Genomic DNA, 25,318 nt, shown 5'->3' on the forward strand with positions numbered 1-25,318 from the left:
CTTATAAATCATTCATCAGTTCTTCCCCTGCATGGGCCATTTCTCTGTCATTTCAGCATGGACCATTTCTCTGTCACTGTAATTGTAGTGATAAACAGTTTATAAATGTATGAGGTAAGGGGATGCAATACAAAGGGTAGGGCTATTATCTAAACCCTAAATGCAGTGTCTGAAGTATTTGAGTGATTAGTTCAGAACACTTACTTTTGGAAAGTAGCCTTACAGTAGGACAGAAATCTGAAGCACAACGAGGATGAGAAGTGGTAATAGCCCAAAATTTAAAATCTGAGCTCTATCACTTTTTAAAGTAAACACTGCATACTTTTTCCTTTAACTCAGTTCAAAGTCTCCATAGGTTCTAGTCTGAGCTGCAGTCCAGGTAACAAATACCCTTCCACTAAATTTAAGAAAAATGCAAGGAAGGAAATAAAATGAGACAGCAATATCTAGGCTGTCATTTTTTTCATGGGCTTAGCATCCATAGGATTCAGTGCAATTTTCATTCAAACTGGTGGTAAAAATACTATTTGAATTTTAATACCTACATATGAAAGTGCTTCCCTTGAGCAGCAGCACTGCTTCTAAAAACCTGTTCAGTCACAGCTTTGAGCAGCAAATAATCTTAAGTAGCATATGCAGGAACATCATAAACTATGCTTAATGTTCCACAGCATTTTGGCCATAACCTACAAATATGAAAGTCTGGAGGTACAGAGCTTGTAAAACTCTCTGTGACAGCACCGTCTGGTGACTTCCAAAATGCTATTTATGCTATTTTTAGGGGAAGGAAAGGAAAGAAATATCCTGACAACCTTTAAAGCTAAATTTGGGTGTAGACAAAGGGGATTTCCTGGATCATCTAATCCAAACCTTGCTATTGCATGCCATCATTTAATCATTCCTTCACATCAGTTTAACATGTCTTCTTTAATTCCAGTTAGGTAATGAGAAAATTTCATAATTGTGTTAACTAAAAGCTTTCCTCTTTTTATTTTCTTTTGTATTCGTTTATATATGACCAGCTTGCTCTTTTTTTCTTAAGAGCCAAATCCTAAATTGCTGTTTTCCTTCCACTGCATTTAGCTTTCCTGATATACTGAGACCATCAAATCCTGTACGGTTTTCCCCTTGTTGCCAAGCTTTTAACTTTCTCATAAATAATTCTTTACTCCCTCAGTCTCCTAAATGCCCTTTTCTGCATCTTCTACAAGGGCAGCTCCAGGTGGGTTTTCTTGAGGCCTCCAAGAAAAGGTGTGTATGTCCCCATCGCTGCTGATCCTGTCTGCTAATGCATTTTAAGGCCACATTTGAAGGGGAAGAGTGTGTTAATGGGATTTTTGTGACACTGTTGTCTCCATGAACCGGTATCCCAACCCAGAAGCTTCCAGTTAAGAGCAGAAATGTGTGTTTTCAGCCTGTAAATTCATGGCCTGGCATTATGCACTATTGAATTTCATCACATCTCTCTCAGTTGGATCAATAAGGTTTTCCTGTATTCCATACATGCCTTTCTCTCTATTGCCAATGGCACCTTATTTTATGTTGTCAATTAATTTCCCATTTTGTTTGTATGCACAATGGTCATTTATGATCCTGTTAGTGGTGATCAATCCCAGTAATCTCTCTTGGGAAATCTCTTTTAGTAACCTCACCCATCTGTTTTCAGGAGAACATATTACTGTCTTCCATTTGGCCAAGCACATGTGACACTGTTTAAATCCTCTGTTTAAGGTCATTAGAAAGGTGTGCTAGTACAGAATGTCCAATTTATACAGGTATATGCTTCCTGTCTCTGAAGCAAGACCAGGGATCTCTGCATATGTTTGAATTGCCCCAGAAAATCCTTCCCACCATTATCCTGGATACATCTATTTTTCATTATTCCATTCAGAGGCTTGTTGGTGATTGCTTAAGGAGCAAGATTCATGACTGCTCTCTGCTCTACAGAATATTCACTAATATGTTTCAACTAAAATAGTGCAAAGCAGGATTCTGCCACTAAATTGAAAACTGCTGTAATATCTGTTATATATTGTCCACAAAAATTAATTTCTTCACAAAGACTCAACTCTGTGTTTCTTTTAGGCATTAGAGAATGACATGAAGCTGGCAACATCTGCAAGATTTACCATTGTACCCCAGAAGTTATGAACCACCTAGCAAGCACTTAGCACTTTGCTCCAGACCACATGAATTTCCAGCATGATCGTCTCTAATCACACATTTCTCTGCAGCAGATTCTATTCATTATGCAGTCTTGATTAATATATTTCCAAATTGTCTGGTTTTTAAGAAATAATCTTTTTTATTGTTTAGTTTGGTTTAGGTTCTTCACAACATTTCCTCTGGAAGATGATTGAAACACTAAAAAATAACACCATTTTGGAGCTGTGTGTTAAGATACTCTGCCTCAACAGCATTGTGCTTCTCTCTGTGTGTGTGTCAGCACCAGAGCAGCGAGCACAGATTCAGAAATATCAATTTGAGCACCATTCCACAGTTAAGCACAGTGCTGTCTCCAGTTGGTCAGGGTGACTGTTTAAGGGAGATGCTCATCACAGCAGTTCCCTCATTTTCCCTCATGCTGTTTAAGATGTTAATAACAGAAGCTTGGGGGGGTCCTGGTCAACCTTTGATATTTTTGATTACACATGGTCTGCCTTAGAGGGAGACAGGTAGGAAAGGAGCAGTACAGAAGGTGAGAACTCATCATCAAGTTCCAGGTGTCCTCTTGGTAGGAGAAACCACCTGGCTGGGATGGCAGGAAGTGTCACCTTGGCTGCCCTGCAGACCTGGGGCCGGGTTTTGCCTGTTCACTTTCTCTGTGAGACATTTAAATACCTCCTTTGATAGGAGAGCAAGGGAAATAACCTAATAACGGGAGAAAACCAACGTTTGGATATTTTTAACTTGCAAAGGAAAAGCCAATATTTTGACTCTAGATGAGAAATCTGGAAAATGCTGAAAGTTTAAGGGAGCTGGATGAGCTATTACAAAGAGAAAGAAATTGCAGAAAGGTGACTGTTTCTTTCAAGATATTTTTAGGAAGCTATAATAGTATAAGGAATGGGCAGAAAGGGGTTCATCAGTAGCCACCTCCCAGGGTGTTGTACTTTAGCAAAAAAAACCCCAAAAACCTCTAAAGAAAGCAGACACTAAACAAATATGCTGAAACATGGCAGGTTTTGCCTTTGGAACACAGGGAGCACTATCTCACGATGAAAACTTAATAGAGATCAAAGAAGGTAAGGCTCCTTTGAACTCTTTTTATAGTTTTTAAATGAAAATATCACTTTCCCTATAAATTCTATTGAACTTTTCCTATAGCTCCAGTGAGCAGTTTATTTTGGCTGTAGCACAGATCCTTTTTTTGTCTAGGACTTTATTCGGAAACTTTCTTTAGAGTGTTAAAGTATTCTCAAAAACATTTCAGATTTACCTAAGTAAATGAAACCAGAACTACAGTGGCAACTGTAGTGATTCAGAGACTGTTACAGTAGAATGAAGCAGTATCCCAATCTAAGGCAGGATTCTGGAATAAATTGACAGGTAATAGAGCTATTAACATTTGAATAGGAGGATGGATGGAGTATTATCAATGTCACTTAGGACAAGAAAAGATGTATTGCTCAATTAACTCTCCAAATGAACTGACACAGCGGGATTTGGAACTCAAAGCTCAGTATCGGCATCAAATGGGTGAGGAGATGGTATTGCTTCATCCTTTGCATGGTCTCCCAGTGTTAACATCTCTTCTGCTCTTCTCCAGCTGTAGAAAAGAATCAATTTCAGTCTCATAGCCAGGGAAGGCAAAAGAACTTCTTTTCCTGAGCACCCGCAGAGAGATCAGATTTCAGCCAGCTTTCCTGCTGTCCATCGGCATCAAGAAACCTCCGGGCTGCACTGAGGTTAGCACTAACCCCAGATGTCTCCCAGTCACACGTGCCAGGACCCTCACTCCTTGGGGACAGTCACACAAGGCAGAGGGAACTGACCTGAACCTTTTCTCACCTTCCCTGTGGTGTGTATTTTCCATAAGTTTGCTTTTGCCTGTGCCCAGTTCAACACAGAGTGACTGAGCTGACCTTTGGGACTATCTAGGTCCTATATACAATAAGGCATCACGCTTTGTATTGCTCCCTGGCTGATCTTCCCTCTAGTGATAAAGGGAGCCAGTGCACCTAATATAGGCTCTTTAATATCCTGCAATGCCACCTTCAGTATTCTTCTGGATAAAGATTCCTAACTTCCAGGTAAATCTCCACTTCAGCAGAATTTAGGCAGCCTAGTATTTTAAAGTCTTATTTTTAAACTTTTTGCCGTTTTACCTCTTGGCAATGAGTGTCCAGATAGAGATCCACAAAACACTGTGGCATTCCATAACAGAGGGTTTTGGTAACCTGGTGGAGATTCCTTACCTTTAACTAAAGAATTTTCTGCTATTTCCTTTGACATCATTTGGGTTTTGGTACAAGCACACAATCCAGCACAATGTAAGCATAGAAATTACCTTTTAAACCAACAAGGGTATAAGCTAACGAATTTTACCTCATGAAAGGACAAAGTGTTGTGGCATATGCCAGAGGTAGTCATGACATTAATTTCAATGTGTCCTTTGCTCATTATCAGTTGTTGACTAAATCCAGCTTCTGAGTTTCTATATAACAAGAATCTGGAGCTGGAGTTCCCCATATGCTACTTCTCTTCTACTTATTAACCTTTCTTCACACACTCAAGTTTGAATATGATGATCTTGTAGCTTTCTGCAAGGTATAGTTCAGATGGAATTATTGCCACTTCAGAAACATGGAAAATGGGGAGGAGAATTTGTAATATGTTGTTAAAGTCATATATAACACTCAAAATCCAGAGATACACCCCTTGTCCCAATGCTACTGATACCATAAAAGTATTTTCAGTAACCTTTTCTTAACGTTCTCAAGGTTCTCAATATCTTTTTTCAAAATGCAGATACCAAAACTGGACAGCTTTCAACATTTGTCTCACTCGTGTTTTGAGCAGAGCAAAAATCTACTATTTCCTACTTATTGCTCCTCTGAAACATCCAGGGATAGCTGTATCCTCTTTAGGCCCCCTTTCCCTAGGAATATAGGACAATTATTTCCTACTCTCAGCCCCACACCCTTCCCTGTGTGCAGAGTAAACCACACCCTGCTCCAGAGCGGCTGGCACTTTGTCACCTGGAAATGTGTTTTTACATTAAGCTCTATTAAAGCACAGTCTGTTTCAACTAAGTTCATCTTATCTGGTCCCTAATAGGTTACAGTGTAATGAGAATGTCATGTATCACTGAACAGCACACTTGTCAAAAACCTGTTATGGATGTGGCTGTGTAACTTTACTAACCACACTGATAACTTCCTCATAAAAACATGAATCATATCTGCTTGGCAGGCCACTTCCCATAAAAACACTTTGTCCATACATTGGGGTTTTTTTTCTTTCTGGTTTTTCTTCAAGTTGGTCAATGTCAGCCTAATCAGCCTGTAACTAACTGGTCACCATAACTGGGTTTTTTGGACCTTACCAGGAAACTGAAAACTAAATCTTTCAAGATTTTCCTGTTATGCCAAGATTTACTTGAAGCAGTGCCAGAAAGACACTGACAAAGAAAGTGAAAGATACAAAGCGCTCGCTCAGTGCTCCTGTCCATTCTTTGGGTATTTTATTGGTACATTTTTCTGGCCATTTTTCTGGCTCTGCTGTTTTTCATATGTTCTTAGGAGATGATGCTTCTCTTTTAAGTCCATAATCTAGCAAACATGTCCTCCCTTTCTTTCCAAATACAATCCTGGAGTATTTATTAATAATATATATCTTTTTTAGCCTCCTCTTCTAATAATACTCCTTACACTTGTGATTATACAAATACTTTATTGCCCATAGCCCTTCCAGGCATGGATTTTCCCCTTACAGTTTTGCTTCCCTGACGAAATCTCAACACTCCCTAATTAATGTTGATTGCCACCTACTTTTACATTTCAATGTTAGTTCTACATGGCAATTTTTTCTTCTCATTTACTGACTTTGCTTTTTCAATAATGGACTTTAAGCAAGAGGAAAACTTTCCTTGAATGGTAGACTTCTTGGTAAATCACCATATTTCCCTGCAAATTTCTATTTTATTCTCTTATTCACATTTTTCTCCCAAATGCACTTTCTTTTCAGCTTTAGGGAATTAACTTTTTCGAAGCAGACTGTGTGTGTGTAAAACACGGTTAAGGCTTGTTTGCTTGGATCATGGGCAGCTACGAACATAATCTGGAAAGAGGTAAATATTGACACGACTGAGATACTCAGGCACTCACTGAATGGAAGTGAATGGTATTTTCAGCAATAGGTTTTATTAACAGGGGCTACAATAAGCACTACCCATAAATCTTGTAAGACATTATTTTGTTACTCAACAGAGAGACAGGAAAGAGGAATTCTGGCCACCATTTGCACTAGTATAGACAGACATAGAGTCCACCTGTGTTTTGATCCTTTTGAAATGTGTCAGTCACGGCCAAAATTCTTTTGGGGTGTTTCATACCCTAAAAATCCCCAGGTCTGGGCTTTCACCGAACCAAAATTAAACACATCGTTTAACTGCCTCCAGAGAGCAGCTCCATCATCCTTTGAGGCTTTCTGCGCTCCTGCCAGTCACACCCGATTTCAGTAAACGCGCCTGTCCTTCCCATTCCGGAAAGTACAGCCGGAAACATATTCGGGGTGTCTTTTTAAACCTCTGTACGAGGAACATCCCTCTGAGCTGTTTCACTCTAATACTGACACTCGCAGCAGTCAGGAAAAGTGGGAAAACCAGAGCAGAGCTGCAGTTGAAGCGGGCGCTCGGAGGTGCCGGGCAGCGCTCCCGGGAGATGCCCGGATCCCGGCACGGATCCCTGGGACCGGCCCCCGCTCCCGCAATGCCGCCAGGTGGCACCGCCGCGCCGCCGGCGCTTCCCGGGAGCCCCCTGTGCCAGGGGGAGCCCCCTTTGCCAGGAGCCCCTCTCCGCCGGGAACCTCCTCTGCCAGGAGACCCCATTTGCCAGGAGCCCCTCTCCGGCAAGAACCCCCTATGCCAGGAGCCTCTCTGCAAGGAGCCCTTCTCCCGGCGCTTCCCCCTCCGCAGGGAACCCTCCTTTGCCAGGAGCAACTCCCCTATGCCACCAGCCCCTCTCCGGCAGGAAGCCCCTCTGCCAGAAGCCTCCTCTCCCGGCGCATCCCCCTTCGTAGGGAGCCCCTCTGCCAAGAACCCCCCTCTGCCAGGAGCCCTCCTTTGCCAGGAGGAACCCCCTCCGCCAGGAACTTCTCTGCCAGGAGAAACCCCCCTATGCCAGGAGCCCCTCTCCGGCAGGAACCCCCTCTGCCAGAAGCTCTCTGCCGGCGCTTCACCCTCCGCAGGGAGCCCCTCTGCCATGAAACCCCCCTCTGCCAGGAGCCCCCTCCACCGGGAGCCCCCCGTGTGTTTCCGTGGGGCCGGGCCGGGCCCGAGCCCGCAGCGGGCTCCGCGCCGCCGTGTGCGCGTCCGGAGCTCCCCCCGCGCCGCGCCGCCCCCTCCGCGCTGCCAGCAGCGGGGGAGGCAGCTGCGCGGGCAGGGCGAGCGAGGGGAGGAGGGAGAGGGGAAGGCGGAGACGGGGCCAGCCCGAGGAAATCAAACGGCCCCGACATGAATTAGGCAGCGGCTGCGGAGGGGAGGGCCCCCCTCCCCCGCTCGTTCTCTCTCGCTGGTCCCCGCACGGCGCCGGCGGGAGCAGCGCCGCCCCGCTCGGAGCGCGGCTCGGGGCGCGCACGCACACACGGACCGGCGGCGGCCGGGCGGGAGGGAGGGCGGGGGGGCCGGCAGATGAAGATGGCAATGTCTGTGATCCAAGCGTGCCGCAGCCTGGCGCTCTCAACATGGCTGCTGTCCTTTTGTTTCGTGCATCTGCTGTGCCTGGACTTCACCGTGGCCGAGAAGGAGGAGTGGTACACGGCCTTCGTCAACATCACCTACGCCGACCCGGCGGCCGGCAGCGCCGAGCTCCGCAGCGAGAAGAGCGAGTGCGGGCGCTACGGCGAGCAGTCGCCCAAGCAGGACGCCCGCGGGCTGGTGGCCCTCTCCACCTTGCCCACCGAGCGCGACGCCTGCGACCCCGGCACCCGCTTCAACACCCCGGCGCCGGGCAAGAGCTGGGTGGCCCTGATCCCGCGGGGAAACTGCACCTACAAGGACAAGATCCGCCACGCCGCCGCCCAGAACGCCTCCGCCGTCGTCATCTATAACATGGGCTCCAGCAACGCCAACGAGACCATCACCATGCCCCACGCAGGTGAGCGAGCCGCGCCACCCCCGGGCTGCGCTCAGGGACGTGGATCCCCTTCTCCAGCCCGCTCCGCCGTCCCGCATCCTTGGGCTGGGAGCTACTGCGGGGAGGTGTCCTCGCACCTTCGAACAGGGAGCGGGATGGGCTGCGGGCGTCGCTGGGTGCTGGGTGCCCGTCGTGGGGGCCCTGGAGCTCCTCTCCGTGCTGCCATGGCAAAGGATGGATGTGCTGCTAGCATATCCATAGCAATGCACGCCGGGGCTCCAGGGATGAAAAGTTTGGGACGTGTAAAGTTTGGGTCTAGTCAGAGGAATGGGACACCGATGTTTCGTTGTGTCCTAAGAGTCCTCTGGCAGGTGCCGTGGAGGACCGAGTGTAGCTGAGAGCTTCGGAAGGGGAGAACACTACAATTGTAGTGTTGTGGTGCAGGCTTATCAGGAGGTGCAATAAAGTAGAGAACACGGTGTCCACAGTCTTGGCTGCGATAGTGTAAAAGCTGCCAGATTGAGTCGGAATGTCGAGTATCTGATTTGGAGAGAACATGAGATATGTTCTCCAGGACTGCGATGGGGGGAGTGTTTCACTCGCCCAGGTGAATGTTCTGGTGGAGTTTGTGCTTGCAGTGTCAGCACATGGGTGGTCGGGTCCCAACGTGTGCTTGTCTGTCAACTAGAACCCAGTCAGAAATCCAGTCATTCAAAATAACTTAAACCCTGGCTTATGCCCACAAAAAGCCCCCCTCACTGTTTCTGTACCAGTGCTTGATCTGAAATAATGTCTTATAAACAGTTCACCAGATTTATGTTTAGGGACAATATTTTATGCCAGGGGTCATTTGTCTTTTATACCAGCTGCCTGTGCCATGGAGATAAAATGCCACCTATTGTGAAATCTCTGTTTGGTTTCCATCCAGTAACTAATCATGCCCAGCTGTTTCATGCCAGCTGAATCTTAGTAGAGTTGGGGTAAATTGAAACACAGAAATGCTGCAAAACAGGATGTTATTCTAATGACACGTTAAATTTCCATAGACAACTATCTAGCTTGGATGTGCTGAGAAGTAATTTGTTGCCTAACCATAGTGCTAAAATACTGCTGCTGCAAAAGCAGGGATTTTGGAACCTCTCGTGTCCAGCCTGCTTCAGAGATTACCCATTTGTACTGGGCAAATGTTTCTTGGGTAGGGTTGATGGCAGATGGGGGTTTTTCTGGTATTTTCCTTTGGTTTTGTGAGACAAGCAACTCGTAACCTCTTGAGCTTCCTAAAACTATGTTTTATAACCTGCCCATGGTTTAGCAGCTGTTCAGATTATACTTCTTGCTACTTTAAGTACTTTAAGATTATATACTAAGAAGTATAAAGCAGTAGGTGCTTGGCATACTTACTTACCCTCAAAGTAAAGCTCAGACTCTTTTTAAAACTTAAGATGCAGCATAGTTTGTTCTTCTCTACTAAGAGGTTCTCTAAAACTGCCAACATGTTGGATTAATTAATGGTTTGCCTGTTTTTAAAGTATGCACTAAGCTGTTTTCCCACACAAATGATGTTTAATTAAGAAACGGTGGGAGTAAAAAATGTGTCTAACCTTTAAAAATGTTAGAGCTTTGGTTTGTTTTCATGTCTAAGATGAGGTGGGGAAGGAAACTTTCTTACTGAAAGTGGCCTCAGATTTTAAAAATATGAACATAGTATCCATTATCCTGGGAACAGCTTCTCTTATGTCATATGATTCCATAGGATTTGTTCTGAGAATCCTTTCTGAGTGCTGAGTTGGTACCCAGCAGTGGGTTTGTACAGCATCAGAGGCTGAAATGAAAGGAAACTTTCAGAAATTAATCTGGACTCGTGGAACATGATCAGTGAAACTGAAGGACTTTGCTCATTGATTTGATGAGGTTGTCTTCATTCCAAGGATTTTTGTTCAGGGAAGTTGAGTAATGGCTGTTGGGCTTACCTTAGAGAAAACCTATCCTCTGCACATGGTCAAAACTGAGAGGAGTTTTAGAGCACAAGTCTGATGGAACAGAAGAAAAAAAAAATTATGCTTAGATATTTGGCAATCCAGCAGGGATTCAGAACTTGACTCTCCCTCTGGTGCCACTGTTACTCTGGGACAAAGTGAATGGTCAGGCTGCGTAAAATTGTTAAAAACTTGCAGCCTTTGACATTTGTTTGTTCCCAGTCTAAATGATAGCACAAAATTCAAGGGAAAAATGAATCAGTTTCTTGGTTTCTGAGTTCAGCAGCATCTGCAGTGCTCTGCCCACGCGAAATCCTGGAGTGGGAAGAAGAAAATTCCATCCTGGAAAATACTTGGAGGTTGAGAGGGAAGGGTGAAATATGACCTAAAAAGCAATTTAAAAGTCAAAAGAAATATGCTGTTACTCCCTTTTTATTTTCTGTTTTCCTCTCAGATTTTTTTTGAGGTTTCATAGAAGCTTAAACAAACTCTTCCCATACAGAAAAATGTATCCTGTTGCATAACCGTGTGGCTTCTGCCCTTACTAAATAACTTTTACTCCTAAGAGTAACACTACTCCTTAAAGGTTCTTTCCCTTACATACATTATTCTCTTCTGTATGTTTTGCCTCCTTTCTCTTATTGTCACTTAACCTCTTGGTGCTTCTTTTTCTGCTCCTCTCACTCGTTTCTTCATCTCTACCCCTGTGCTTCATTCTCTGCCTTAACCAGGCTACTTTGCCATTTCATAGTGTTTTGCCCTTGCCACTTTCTTTCCAAGGCACTCTTTCTCTTGCCAAAGAACTTACCTCATGGCTCTATGTTTAATTATATTTCCTGTTTTCTGCTACAGTGCATGCCAGTGACCCTTTGCTCATGTGGTGCCTCCTGATTTTGAAATCTGCATGCAACTGTAGCAAGATAGTGTGTGTGAAGTTAAAAGAGGGTTCATAGACCTCCCTCCCACCACCCCCAAATCAAAACCAGGGTAGTATTATATCAAAGTTTTTTGTGGAAGTCTTCAAATATGACTCTCTAGGATTTATTTTTAGAGCATACAGCACGAAATGTGCAATCTGAACCACTTCCATCACCCCATGGAAAGCCTCTGCTTTCAGGGAGCTCGTGCTGAGGTCACTGCTTGCACACCCAGAAGGATGAGGTGGAGTTATGACATCTGCATTCACAGGGAATGTGGAGCTCTGGGATTCTCCTGCTAGGATGTCCCTAGCTGGTATATCATCTGCCACAGCCTGTGCAAACTGGCATCTTTATTTTGATTAGCATGAGGGATGGCATAGGAGCTGTGAGTATGACTTACTTTGCTTTTTGACTAAGTAGGCTCCAACCAGAGAAGGAAAAAAAGCATCTAGAATTTCTATTTCAGGTGCTTTGCATTTCCCTTAGATCTAGGTTTGAAAAGGCCCCACCATTGTGTCTACATTTAACAATTTAGTATTAATTTGCAGTAGTCTTACTACCTGTTGTAGCACATATCCTAACACTTCCTCTGAGCTCTGACTAGAGACAATAAGAGAGCTTTCCAGAAGGTGATTCAAGGTGAGAACTTCCTTCTCTACAGGTTATATTTGAAGGAACCTACATGGACCATTTCTAATTTGGGAACCTGTCAGGTGCTTGGGGCAAGGGAGGAATGTTAACTGCAACTGTACACGATTCATATGTGGGTAAAAATCAAATCTGTAATATTCTATGTAGTTTCTAAGACCCAGTTGGAATTCTGCATGTGCTGCAAAGGGGGCCAGACTCAACCTAGGAGCATTCAGCTCAATAACAATCTCTGCCTTTGTACTCAGAGTTTTGTTCCTTGATCAATAACTAGTTTTACCTTTTACATGTTTTAAGATGTGTTGGTAATAGTTTGGGCTTTGTGCTGCCCTGTTGATTTGTACTGTGTGCAAATTAAACACAGAAGTTGAAGATTTCCCTCTTTACACACTTCAATCAGTACTGTAGCTGCATTTGTTTCCTTATTAAAACAATTGTTTTCCTAAACTTTTCTGGAATTCTAATGAGGAAAATGTGCTGAGAGCATTCACACTGAATTTACATATGGACAAGTGTGAATTAACAGAGGGCTGGAGATTTCAGCCTTCCAGAGTCTGCCATCATTTTTTTCTTTTCCAGGACCCAAGACTGATTCCTAATAGAAACTCACTCAGTGGGGGAGGGAGATGGAGATGAGTGCATCTCTGAGCCCTATCCATTGAGGCATTGCTCGGATGTACTGCCATCCTTAAGAACTCAGAAGAGCTCCTAGATCCATAACTAGTAACTAGTTCAGGTTAAACTGAATTGAAAGGAACTAGTTTGGCCTTCAAGGACTAGAACAACAAAATAATGCTAGTCCCTGGCACTGCTTGGGACAGCCATTTCAGCCAGGGCACTGAGTTTTGTCATTAGAGGAAACATTTTTTACCTTGTTGAGTCTTGCATCTCTGAGCCTCACAGCTGGGTCGTGTGTCTCCTTCAGAGCACACAGTGGGAAGAAAGACAGTGGAAGGACACTGAATCCACTGAGCTTTGGATCAAGTCATAAGGTACAGCTTGCTCTACAAAGGAGTGAAGTATTGATTCATTGAAGATTTCATTGATCCTCCAAGCTCATTGATTGCAAAAGCAGTTCGATTTCTGCTTTGGTCGTCCACAACATTTGTACACAGTGACATTCATACAAGTGCTGTCTTCAGATCTCTGCAGTAGGAAGTGACACAGCAAGAAGAAAATCTAACTCAGGAACAAAACTGTATCCATATCCACACTAACTGTTGGCTGGTGATCTGGAGCACCTCCTTTTGGTGTACAGTCCTTAGGAGAATGGCTTGCTTTAGAGAAAGCAGTGGTTTGTCCTGGCCCCGTTGATATTTGTCTTTAAAATGGTGTATCTTAGCTTGGGTTATTAGAATATTGTGGCAGTCTGTGGCTTAGTATAACTCACTAATTGCTGCAGATACATTTCTGTGCTACCTCCCTTCACACCACAGAGGACAGGAACATTTTCAGCAAAAAGGGAACAAAAACTAACTAGTTCAGTGTTGGCACTCTTAAGAGTCTTTTCCTAGTGAGAGAAGATGACACTTTCTACTTTTCTCATGCAAGCAAAAGCCTAAAAGAACTTCTTATCATGCAGCACTTGTTTGATGGAGCTCCTGGTGCTTTGTCATGTGAGATGACTGAGTTTCAAGTGACGTCTGCCTCTCTACACCACGAGCTAGGCTGATGAAGAGTTAGGTCTTTATGAAGGAATAGCCCAACAATTTCTCCACTTCCCAATAATTTCTGCATAGCTAACCTGCACAGAAACAGCATTCATTTCAAGACAAGCCCCACTTCTGCCCTTTCAGCTGCATTTGAGTAACAGTCACTTGATGACTCCTTTGGTGCAGAAGAGAGGGAACAATACAATCATTGACTCATAGAAATCAGATATGGAAAAGATTGACTAGTCCATGAAATCTGCCACCTTACTAATGCAGGGCTGCCTCCTACAGTGTCACCATCCACTACCATCACAGTGCCTTTTGTTTAGCATCTTGCAAAGGAAAGGATTTTGGGGTGCTTCAGAAACAATTGGAGTCTGTGTTCTGAGGCAAGAGACAAAATGTACAAAGATGTTAATTAGCAATACTATACATTGCAGTAATATTAAATTCACATAACTTCCACAAAGGCACAGCAGTTAAAGGTAAGGTTAAAAGCCAACTGTATCCATTGTATGTCACAGTGTAGGGGAGTTATATGGCAATTGTGAGAAGAAGGAAGTGGCAAAATATTTTGCAACTGGTTGTGTGCAAGCAGGCTTTGCTGTGCTGTGTCTTTATTCTGCAATGGGATGTGATCCCAGACTTTGTTCATGACCTGTGCTCTCCACATTTCACTCCTTAGTGTTTCCGTTTCTCTGGAAAAGAAATCTGGATGGTTCAGCCTCAGGTCAAGCACTGCAAAGTTTGACCATTCCTGAATGTGGATGAGCAGGGGTCAAGGATCCCTCAGAGTATCCTGCTTTTCATGAGTGCATTTGGATGTAGTATGTCAGAATGGAATTCTCTTGAGAACTACAATTGCTGTTATCTGGAGAAGAAAACCCAAACCTCTTAGATGAAACCTTAACTTTAAAAATTCACCATATTAAATCTACCAGCTGTATATCTACTATCTGATGCACTGGCCATATTAGTGCCATAATTCTTCAGCCAGCTGAAAATTACTGAGTTAGGTTCTTACCAACTGCTGGAAACAATGGCTTTTAGCTCAAAAACACATGGGGGGAAACACCTCTTCTTTCACCAGTTCTAATAGCTAGGTTGTAAATATTGTTTGCTTATGAAAAAATCAATACTATGCAGCTGTGTTTTACAGGAGAGGCCTAACAAGGGCATTCTTGACTTTGTCTGCTCCTCAATAAATTATTAGAAAACTGGACTGAGGAGAAATGAAGGAGACGACAAAAAATTAAACTGTTTTATGGCTATTCCACACTGAAATATGAAAAGCTAGCATACTTTGTTCTGTGCTACTTAAAGATAATAGCTTTTTAAAATAATTGTTTGTTTCTTTTCCCTCAAGAGTGGCCAATAAATAATGTCAATAAAGTGAAGTGCCTGTTCATTTGTCTCTGACAGTATAATCATGGTGATATTCAATGATATTGCTGGACATAAGGGTCTGTCAGAGTTTTGGCCTCGAATTTTATGTGTTTAACTGTGTTTATATACAGGATAGTCCTGCTGTAAATTGGAAAGGTATTTTCAGTTTGAGGCAAAATGAGAAGGAAAGAAATGTTTATCTTTTTAGTTCCCAAACCCCAGAAACAAAAATTGCAGCCATGTAACTCCAGAGTCCTGGCTTGAGTATGTCTTGTATACTTCTTAAACAAAGATAGAAACATTACATCTGCACAGGAGTGCAGTTCCTCCAGGGATGCATGGAATAGGGTGGGTTGGCAAGTGCTCCCTTGTGCTACACACTTAATGAGACATAGCTTTTTAAAATTAATTTGTATTCCATAGTGTTGTGAGCCTTTATCACGAGAGAGGAAACTCAGCAGTGGGGTGCTCCATAACAGAGCAGCTCTTTGGGTACGATTTTCTGCCAAGACAGCCCCTCACTACTGACATATTTGTCTATGAACCATCATCATTTGTCACTGAAATGGGCTTAATGATACAAGATTTTATTCTTCCTTGTAATTTGTTCTATATTCTAACCTTCCTCCCTTCTTGTATGCCCTTTGGTTTGCTTCTTACTGTTCAAGTATCTCCTTACAAGCCATCTCTTTTTTGCAAGTCATTGTGAGAATATCTCACCAGATAATAGATGTATTATATTATTAAGGAAATTATGCATCACATTAATCTCTGGCTTCCAACTTTATAAATCACACATCATTAAATTGTGCTCCTCTATTTGTTGTTTCATTTTGCAGTCCTTGTCAAAGAATTCTTTATCTTTTTGGCATGGTCACTGTTATGTTACACTGGATGTGCCTGACATTACACAGGCATGTTCAGAATGGACTCCAGAGCCTAGTGGGTAGTTTCATCTTTAATTAACATATATGCTTAATCTTTAGATTACTGTAAAATGTGTCAGCATTTGTTGAATATGTGTTGTGGGTTGCCTGGGTTCAGACCCAGCACAATAAGCTCCGCCGTTTTATTGTTTTGGTTAAATTGATTTGTGAAGCACTTGAGAAGCTTTTGCACCTAATTGTTATTCTCATAGTAGCAGAGCGTTTCCAGAGCCTCAGGATCAAAGCTCTGGGTGTCTAACAAGTTTCACTATAAAAGATTTCTTGCATTTTCCAATTATGCAAGGGTTCTCTATCAGTATCTGATAAAGATCTCTCTGGTTTTACATCCTGTGATGCTAGCAAAAATGTTCCTATTCTTCTTCCTTTTCCATTTCAGTAGTTTCTCTTAGAAGACAGAAATTATTCCTGCTTTTCCTTTGCCCTTTCAAAACTCTCTGTGTTAGAGAATCTTAAATCTTCGGCCATATTTCTAGTACATGTCTGTGTTTGTACTCAAAAATAAATCAATCTTTAGAACAGGACAGTCTGATGCTGCAGTCACATTCATGATTGCTTCTTATACTTACCCAGAGTATGCTTTCCCCTCTTGTGCCTTTTTAAGCTTTGATTATATGCTTATTGTCTCCTAGCTTTACCTGAACTATCATGTTCCTTGACACAGGCAGCTTTTGCAAGATTGTGTAATCTCTGTGCCTGGTCTCTTATTGCTCTTTATGTGTCCCTGTGTTTGAAGTGCCATCTGGTTGTCCATCAAATCCATACCTTTACCAAACACTTTATCAAAATTTCTCATGCTGGAAAATGAGGATCTGCCTGAGTAGAATACATTAAGCATTTTTATAATGCTGTCTTTGATGTATTTGCCTTGCCTTATCTTTCCTTCAATCCTATACCCTCTTTATTTTCTTACCTATTTTTTTTCTCTCCTTTGGTTCGTTGGGGCTTTTTTTCTTTATTATCTCTACTTCCAGTAAATCTTTTCCTTGGGCTTCTCGCCCTTTTTTTTTTTCCTCACCTTCTTCCCTTTCCCTTTATGTGCTCTGCACCTGTTTTTCATCTCTACTATTTAGATTGGTTTTTTCCTTTCTGCCCACTCCTTACCAGGTTGACAGAAGGAGCCAAAGGCTATTTGCTTTGCATAAGTGCATTTGCATTTGCATAAGTGCTGACTGTAAGAGGAAGCAGAGCAGGATTATGCTCTTTTGGTGGCTTTTCCTTTGCAGCTGACTCTGGGTTTAAAGAGCATCTGCTGCCTGCTGCTCAGGGTGGGCTCAGAGGAGTGGGACACCAGCAATTGGGATGTCATCAGAAGAGTGACAGGCACAGCACATTTCCTGTGCATAGAAGGGGTTTGTGCTGAACACTCCCAAATCATTTTCCTGAATTCTTCAAAGTCTAAATTATGGTCTCCTCTCTTTCATACTTTTATGGAAAAACAAAGTTTCCCCCCACACTGGATGCTAGAAAAACTGATGGGAACTTTTTCTAGCAGAACTGTTTTTCTTAGGCAGTGAAATGGATTTTCAACAAAAAACTGTTTTGGAAAGTTTTTGCTCTCTGGAAAATATCTTACAGATCGGGTTTGAATAAAAATTTTATTTTAGTAAATATTTTATGTTTCTGAATTTCAGTTTCAGAAGCAGTTTGGTTTCCCTTTTCCTTTTTTTGGACAATATATTACATTTTAACCAGCTTTAGGTACTAGTTCCCTTCCAGAGCACAAACCTGACTTTTTCCCAATTCACTTTTCTCTGGGAATCGATGATCATCATCAGTATTATTTAAAGATACTGGCCTCAGGTTTGCAGTGCTGAATTTCTTTTCCCTATGACTGTGTGACAGCAGCTTTCTGACTTCCCCCAGTGCAGTCCCTAAGCTGTGTAGGGTCTTTGGCCCTTGCTGCATGTCTTTGCTAACAGATTTCAGCACTGTCTAGATACACATGGGAATTATACCCAGTGTGAGGTAAAGATTCCTCTCACAGACAAAGACATAACAGGGATCAGTCAATGCAAGTGAAATAAATTCAGGCTTGTAGTATGATGCAATTTCCTAAATGGTTGCCCATACCTTAATGTTATTTGTATGGGAGTGGATAGTTCTCTAAATGTCAAATCCTGGTAAAAATACCCCGTTCTCTGGGGAAATGATGGTGGTATTTGTACAAGGAAGGTTAGAGAAGGTGTTCATAGTAGTTCTTATGGCTCTGGAGCTACCACACTTGGAGACTCAAAACTGCCCTCACAGAAGCTCTGCATGATGGGCAGAGATAAACCCTATGGAGTGAAGCATCAGCTTTTCACAACAGGATCTCTGCAAAGCTCTTAGCTTTGACAGTGATGAACCAATGGCAGCTTGATATTTCTTTGGGACTGCTGCTCATAGGGAGGGCACTGCAAGAGAAGGCACTTGCAATAAAAGCAGTCTGAGCCACTTCTGGTTTTTGTGTCTGAAGATAGCTAGCAAATGCAGAGAGGTGTCTGTAAGCCTCCACCAACCAATCATTTGCTGAAGCTCATCTTGCAGCATGAGAGATGTGAAAGCCTTTTTCTTCTAAAACTTTTATTTAACTGTTGAATGCCAGCACAAGGGAATATTGTGATGGAACTCAACCTAGAGCAGCAAAGCTATCACAGTGAGGATGAAATAGTTCAAAACACATCATTCACTTTGCCAGAGGAATAGCTAAAATAGCCAGTAGATGAAAGTCACATGGATGAACTTGAATCCTGGAGAGGTGAATTCATGTTGATGAGAAAATAGAAGCCATCAAAATAAGTGGTGACCCCTGTGGTCTCCCCATCACGTGGAAAGTCTTCCTCTCAGAGACTGTGAAATGTCTTTGACTAATCCATATATCTTAAACCTCATTTCAGTTCTGCACTGACTCCCATTTCTCACTGGCACCCACTGTCATGATCTTTGACATTTTCTTGTCTGCTGCCTCACTGCTGTTTGTCCCAGCCCTTCCTTGCTGCCTTTACAGGTGGTGGGATCATTCCTTGAGATGATGAGGTTCTTGGTCAGCTCCAGTTTGCACTGGTTTATTTTTCTCTCGTTGCATTTAGCAGTTTTGCATGTTTGGGAATGGTGAGTTGCATTGCTCCCAGAGTGCTGCCCAGCTGGATCCACAGGTGAATTAGAGAATCCCAGGTGAATTAGATGGGGAAAAGCCATCAAGCAGCTTAACTGCCTGGGAAAGCCATGAGCTCTGTCTAAGGCAGCTGGGATCCTCTAGGGCACATGGATTGGATTCTTCAGGGAGCTCATCTGTCATCTTCACTCCCCTGAACTACTGCCCCCTGCTTAAGAAGATACACAGGAAAATTTCTTTTTTCAATGTAAGTGGGAGTTTGGGGTTTTTTCCCACCTAGAAACATTCTCTTTTCTTTATTGAATACTCAGACAGCCTTTTTTTCTCCTTTTTTTTTTTTTTCCCTATCCTAGTCTAATAACCAGGACTTATTGAGATGCAAATTATGAGAGTCCACAGACAATTTTAAAAACAAAAATATGACTGCATAACTATTTATTTCCAAAATTATGGCTTCTAATGGTTGTTAGTGCAAAGAAATCTTTGGTGCCAGAGAATTGATGTTATCTGTTTTCTAAATATGCATGACATCACTTTTTCTGAAATAATTAAGAGCTTCATTCCCATTAACTAATTCATGTAACCATCTTTCTGCTATTATACTTACAGAAAATAACAAAGCAAGCACTGAATTTTTAGAGGCAAATATCTCCTGTTGAGTACCTTGTACATCTGAAATGTAGAATCTGTTTTAACCAATGCTGTGTTGAATTAGCATAATGATTACTGTTGTCTTTTCATTTTCTGGCCACTAACCAGGACTGTTTTTTTGCCAATGCAAAGACAACTCTGCAAATTCTATCACAAAGCTGTTATCTTTGGCTATCACTAGCCAAATGTGTTGTAGATTAGCCCACAAAACAGGAGCTACTGTGCATATGTGAAGCAATACTTTCCTTGGTAGTAATGATAGCAGGGAGGCAATTTTAATGGGCTCTCACCTGGACTAATACAGCAACTCCTAAAGTTTCTTCCTTGCAAATGAGACCAATATTTAAAAAAACACTTCTCACTTTACTAAGCTAGTGATTTGGCTATCATAAAACTCGGTAGTAGGTATTTTTGTAATTATTTCTAATGTCTACGTTATATTAAGTTAATTTGGAGAACATTCCATGGCCCAGTTGAGGAAAATGTTTGCACAAATGGTTATAGTTAAGCTCACATTTAGTTCTTGCTGAGAATGGACTAGAAGTTGAGCACCTTGACTAAATGTCACTGAAAGTGGTTCTGTGAGAAATGTCACCTATGAAAGATGCAGCAGGGTCTGACATAGCTCACAGGCTTATTTCTAAGAATGTTACTGTGGTCATCTTGGGTGAAGCCTATTCCCATAGCACTGCAAATACTCAAGATCCTTACAATAAGCACTTTTATTTGAAATTGTAAAAATAAGGTACATATACTTTATAGATCTCATTAAAGAGGTGCTTAATAAGTACTGATTAAAAGAGATTATTTTTCCTTTCTCCACGTAGTTTGGCTTCTGCTTTCTGGGTTATCAGCCATGGATACATCACAGTAAGAAGCAAAGGTGCCTCTCAACTTCCAGTGAACCCTGTGCCCCTTCCATGTGTGGAAAAGCTGGCCACCCAAACCCTTTCAAACCCAGCTGCTGTCTGTTCTCTGCTCTGTTTTATTTGATGTTTGTCACCATTGCTTGCAGAGGAACAATCACAGCTGTGGGAAGCATGGACAGCTGTTTAGTTATTTGCAGATGGATTAAAGATGTGCATCAACCAGTCATTTGGACTTGCTAGGTGAGCTAGAGGAGTTCATGTAATTTAGAATAGCCACACAGCATTTCTTTGCTAATCAGGGAGTTGCCTAATTTGGAAATACATGTATATCTAAGGCCAATCTGATACACAGCAGCTCCTTACCTTACACCCATTCCAGTTTGGGAACCATTTATTGTAATGTTTTACTGTTTTGGTTCCAATAGATAAAATTTTGCATCCTCCCTTGTGACCTTATCAGTCTGTCAGCTTCATTTTGCTTCAAGAAATTCAGAGCAGGTTTCCTTAATGTTCTCAGTGGTACACATCAGTTTTGCATAGAACTTTTAGCCATTTAGACAGTTGTTTGGGTGATGTTGAGATGATGGGAAACTGTAACCAAGGAGGAGGGAAGTGCAAAATTAACAGATGTTCCTCTTTTAGGCATTCCTAAGGAGCTAGCTGCTATATATAGTTAAAGGACTCTGCCTGGAAATAATGCAATTATTACTTCTAATAACCTCTAAGTACCTACAGGTGCCCCACAACAACTATGTTAACTTCACAGAAAGACTTGTTAGACCAGGCAAATATTAATGTAGGATACACAAGTACTAATGAATACCTGAGGTGACTCCCTAGTGTCTCGAGTGCTTTGCAAATCTCTATCACCACAAGCCTCAAAGATGTTCCATAATCCACAGTGTGAATGGCCTGCTGTGGGAGTGGAGGTGATCACTATCTGTTTGTGAGTGCTGTGTTTTCACAGGCCTGGGCCCTGCTTTGCCTTCTCCTGTGTCTCCTTGTTTAATAAAACAGAATTGGAATCCATCCATCAGTGAATTACTGCAGGTTTGATGTATTTATATATAAACCTGATGTTCATGTTGTTATCCAACAGTTGTCTCCACTTGTTGGCAAGAGTTTCAGGATCTGAAAATGCATTGTCTGTGTTCATAAAGTGATATGATATTAAGTCAACTTAAAAAAAAAGTCATTACAATTTCATTTTGGCTTCCATCTTTAATAATGGCAATGTCCCTATCACTGAAATGGATAATATTCACAGTATGTAAGCACCTCCAGGCTCTAGCAGTGAAGAGACTGTAGCTTTTTTTGGGAAAGGGTGCTGCTCTGTGCAGACTTGGTAGCATGAAAACTGAAATAATGTATGAAGTTTTGAATAGGTGGGTGAATTTTAGGTCCACTTCTGTAGCTGCTTTGAAGAAGCACACAAATGAGTGGAAAAGTCACAAGGAGTTCATAGGAAAGAAAAGCCTCTCCAGCAGCAGTATTCTGATCTCAGTTGTTCATGCACGGAGTACTGGGATTAGACTGGGCTCTAAACTGCCTTTCCACAGGCCATCCTTTCCATGTGCACACTGCTTTCAGACCAGCTCAGGTGCTGATTTCTGAACTTTCAGGTTAGTCACTCTTTAAGGGTCTTCAGACTTCCCATTTAATTTAATTACATTTCTGCATGTTATGACAAGAATTCCAATAACTGTCCTGTAAATTCCAACTCCCAAATCTTTCCTCTAGAAAAAGCACTCTGAGATTGCTGATTTTCAGAAATGCACTTACTTTTGCCACTAATTTGTAACCTGACTTCTGAAATCCTAACCATGGTGAAGTCAATGGCAAACCTTCATAAGGATTTCATTGCCAAATAGTTAAATCAGGAAAACAAATACCTGAACTTATTATATCTTCTGCTGCCCTCACAGGATTTAGCACTTTGTCAAGTACAGAAGAGCCAAGAAACATGATACCAGGCTTTCACCAGCACTGGCAATGAAGTATCAACAGTCAGCATTTCATATCAATTGTACACATCTGCTGGATTCAAGGAAAACATCAGATAACACCAGAGCTTCGTTAAGATAATTCTGTAATGGCATAAAATGATGGCTCAGCCTGTGAGTGCCTTGAACCTGTAAATATTAACTGGTGTGAGTTCTCCAGCACATTTAGCAAAGGGTCCACCTGGCCCCAAGTGAATGTATAAAATAGGGAGTCATTGTTGCATTTATGATATAGGCAAAAGTTAATTTTCTTACCTTTTGAAGAGCTTGAGAATAGGAGGTCGTGTCTTACGTGTATTTCTGACAGTGGGCTCCAAAACATTATTTTCTGAAATCTCCTGACAGCTAAAATTTGGTTCCTGCAAGGCTTATGGCTTTTGTGTGAAGTGAATTGGGTGGTGTGATAGTGTTAGAGCTGTGCTAGGAAGGGGCTGAGAAGCTTGGTGTGCAAATTGCACATCCCTGCCAGCTTCTCTCTCCCAAGGTCCAGGGGAGAGGGTGCTGCCTGACACAAGTCATAGTCGAGAGAAAATCTCCAGGATCTCAAGCAGGTACTGGCTGGATGCACTGCAAAAATACCTGCTCTAAATTTGGAGAGTGAGAGCAATATGGTTTTCACACCTTTCTTCACTAACTGGTGTACTAAGAAGGAATGGCAATGATGACAGCCTCATCACGAGGGGACTGCTTCCGTGCTGGTTGTTAAGAGAACGCTCAAAATTAGCATTCACAGTCTCCAGTGAAGGAGTGGAATCTGTGGTTTTTTGCCATCCATCTCTATACCAAATAAATGTGGACAATTGTCATAGAAATAGTTACAGAGATGTCAATCCACATTAAGCCTAGCAGAGGTCATTTCTAAACTGCTTCCTGTCTGTCCAAGTTAAGATGGCATTTTATATGGGGCTGAATTTGTTCCAGGCAGAGGATAAGTTATTAGATCTTGAAATACGTGGCTGATTGGTGATCTTTTTTTTTCCCCCTCTTTTTTCCATAAGTTTTCCAGAAATACCATTCAGCTGAAGAGACCAGTGTAGGCAAATACCACATGGTGATTTCAGTGCCTTCATCCTGACATGCATATTGTGTTTTGAGTGATGCTGATCTGTTCTGAGAGCTTGTGGGATTTTCAAAACCACTGCTACGTTAATCTCATTTGGGTCCTCTGAAACACTTCAGATCACTGTCTCTTTTTCAGAGTCTGATTACAAGATACTGAATGATGTTTTGTACTGCAAATGGGCTGTTTTCAGTTTTCACTACACCTTCTTTTTGGAAATCTGTAACTGTTTAACCTCTCTGTGAATCTCCAGCATGCCATATTACAGTGAAATTCTCTGCTAATCAAGGTGGTTGCTAATGAGAGAATCTCTGTCTCTCACTCAGTAGAGGCTCTGCTGTATCCTAAAGACATCTTGCTTTTTGATCTCCTTCATCCAGATTAATTGTAGGAGGCTAAATTCAGACAGAAATATCAAATGCACAGCAATGCTTAACAGAAATGTTACAATTATATAAAAGTGTGAGAAATCAAAGGAGGGATTGAGATAGGTGATTGAGCATGGAAATAACAGGGTAGCTGAAGTTCATGATTTCAGCTTGTAGCTCTGATCTGCTTGTACATAGACACTGAGTCACCCAAGGCAGAAAGTAAATGAGGAAGAGAACATAAACTGTCATACGAGAACCCAGGCAAATAGAATTTACCTGCCTTTCATGTCCTCTCTCTATGGGCTGAATTCGTCTCTGATGCAATCCAAACACAGAAATACATGAGCAGCACTAATATTACCAGCAAAGGAAAATTTTCAATAGTTATAACTAGCATTCCTCCCTGGGAGCCAGTGTGTGTTTTGTTTGTTGTTGGGTTTTGTTAGTTTTTTGAGGGTTTTTTTGGTTTGGTTGGTTGGGTTTTTTGTTTTGGTTTAGTTTGTTGGTTTTGGGTTTTTGTTTGGTTTGGTTTGTTGTTTCTGGATTTTTTGGTTGGTTTGGTTTGGTTTTTTAACGGGAGAGGAAACAGGCATGTGAAATAGCATGTAAGTATCTGAAACTGCATGATACAAGATCTGAGTTGCATATTCAGGGAATAACTAGAAGCTACCATTGAAGATTAGCTTAAAACAAACCTTGCCTTGGATTCAGCTGTGCTATATAAGTGCATCCTTTGACATCTTCAGCTCTTTCTTGTGTATTAAAATTTGCTAAATTTGGGGCAAGATTTAGTTTCTGAACATCTTAAATCTGAAATGTTTCATATAAAATTCTTGTTTCAATTCATTTAAAGGGTTATGAATTTCACATTCAAACTCTGAGCCTTCTGGCTGCAGTACATGTTCAGATAATGATATTTCAGTTGGGAAATATAGCCTTTGCCTTATCTATTGCAGATAGATCCAACTCCTACAATCAGCAGGTACTGTAGAAAGATCTGCATGGGTATTCATTTGAGCATTAAAAAGCAAGAATCTAATTAGCAATGCACTGTGGTATCAGCATTATGTTAAGTGCTTTTTGTTTTCATCATCCTCAAAGCATGCCTAAATCTCAAAGAAAAAGGAGGAAAATCATAAAATCAACCCTACAAAGTCAGTCACAGGTGTACAAAATATAGCGTGGGCAAAAATGTACTCTTTGGTGAAGCCTGAAAATATTGACAGGTAACTGACAAAAGCTTTGTTACAGAAATGTGAGCATGTGCAACACACACTGAGCACCAGCAGAGCATCGTGAATTTGCCTGTGAAATATGTGCTAAGAGCAATGTGTTTCTGACTGAAGAGAAAATTAGTTTTGAGTTTATTTCTGCATTGCCACGTTCTTGCAAAAGTACAGAGGAAGGATTCTGCCTGTTTAAAGCAGATTTGGAGCCGTTTATG

At 42.0% G+C, this 25,318-nt stretch overlaps 1 protein-coding gene across 1 annotated transcript in view; it reads left to right on the forward strand.

Moving 5' to 3' along the window:
- Window positions 1-7,845: 7,845 nt before the first annotated feature.
- The window catches only part of RNF150 (ring finger protein 150), a 105,852-nt gene continuing 88,379 nt past the window's right edge, over window positions 7,846-25,318 (forward strand). The window contains exon 1 of the mRNA XM_014878972.2: window positions 7,846-8,318. Within this exon, the coding sequence (XP_014734458.2) occupies window positions 7,853-8,318 (466 nt within the window). The 5' untranslated portion in view covers window positions 7,846-7,852. The remainder of the gene's footprint in view (window positions 8,319-25,318) is intronic.

Source organism: Sturnus vulgaris, chromosome 4, assembly GCF_052056855.1.
Source record: "Sturnus vulgaris isolate bStuVul1 chromosome 4, bStuVul1.hap1, whole genome shotgun sequence".
In the NCBI taxonomy this organism is placed as follows: domain Eukaryota; kingdom Metazoa; phylum Chordata; class Aves; order Passeriformes; family Sturnidae; genus Sturnus; species Sturnus vulgaris.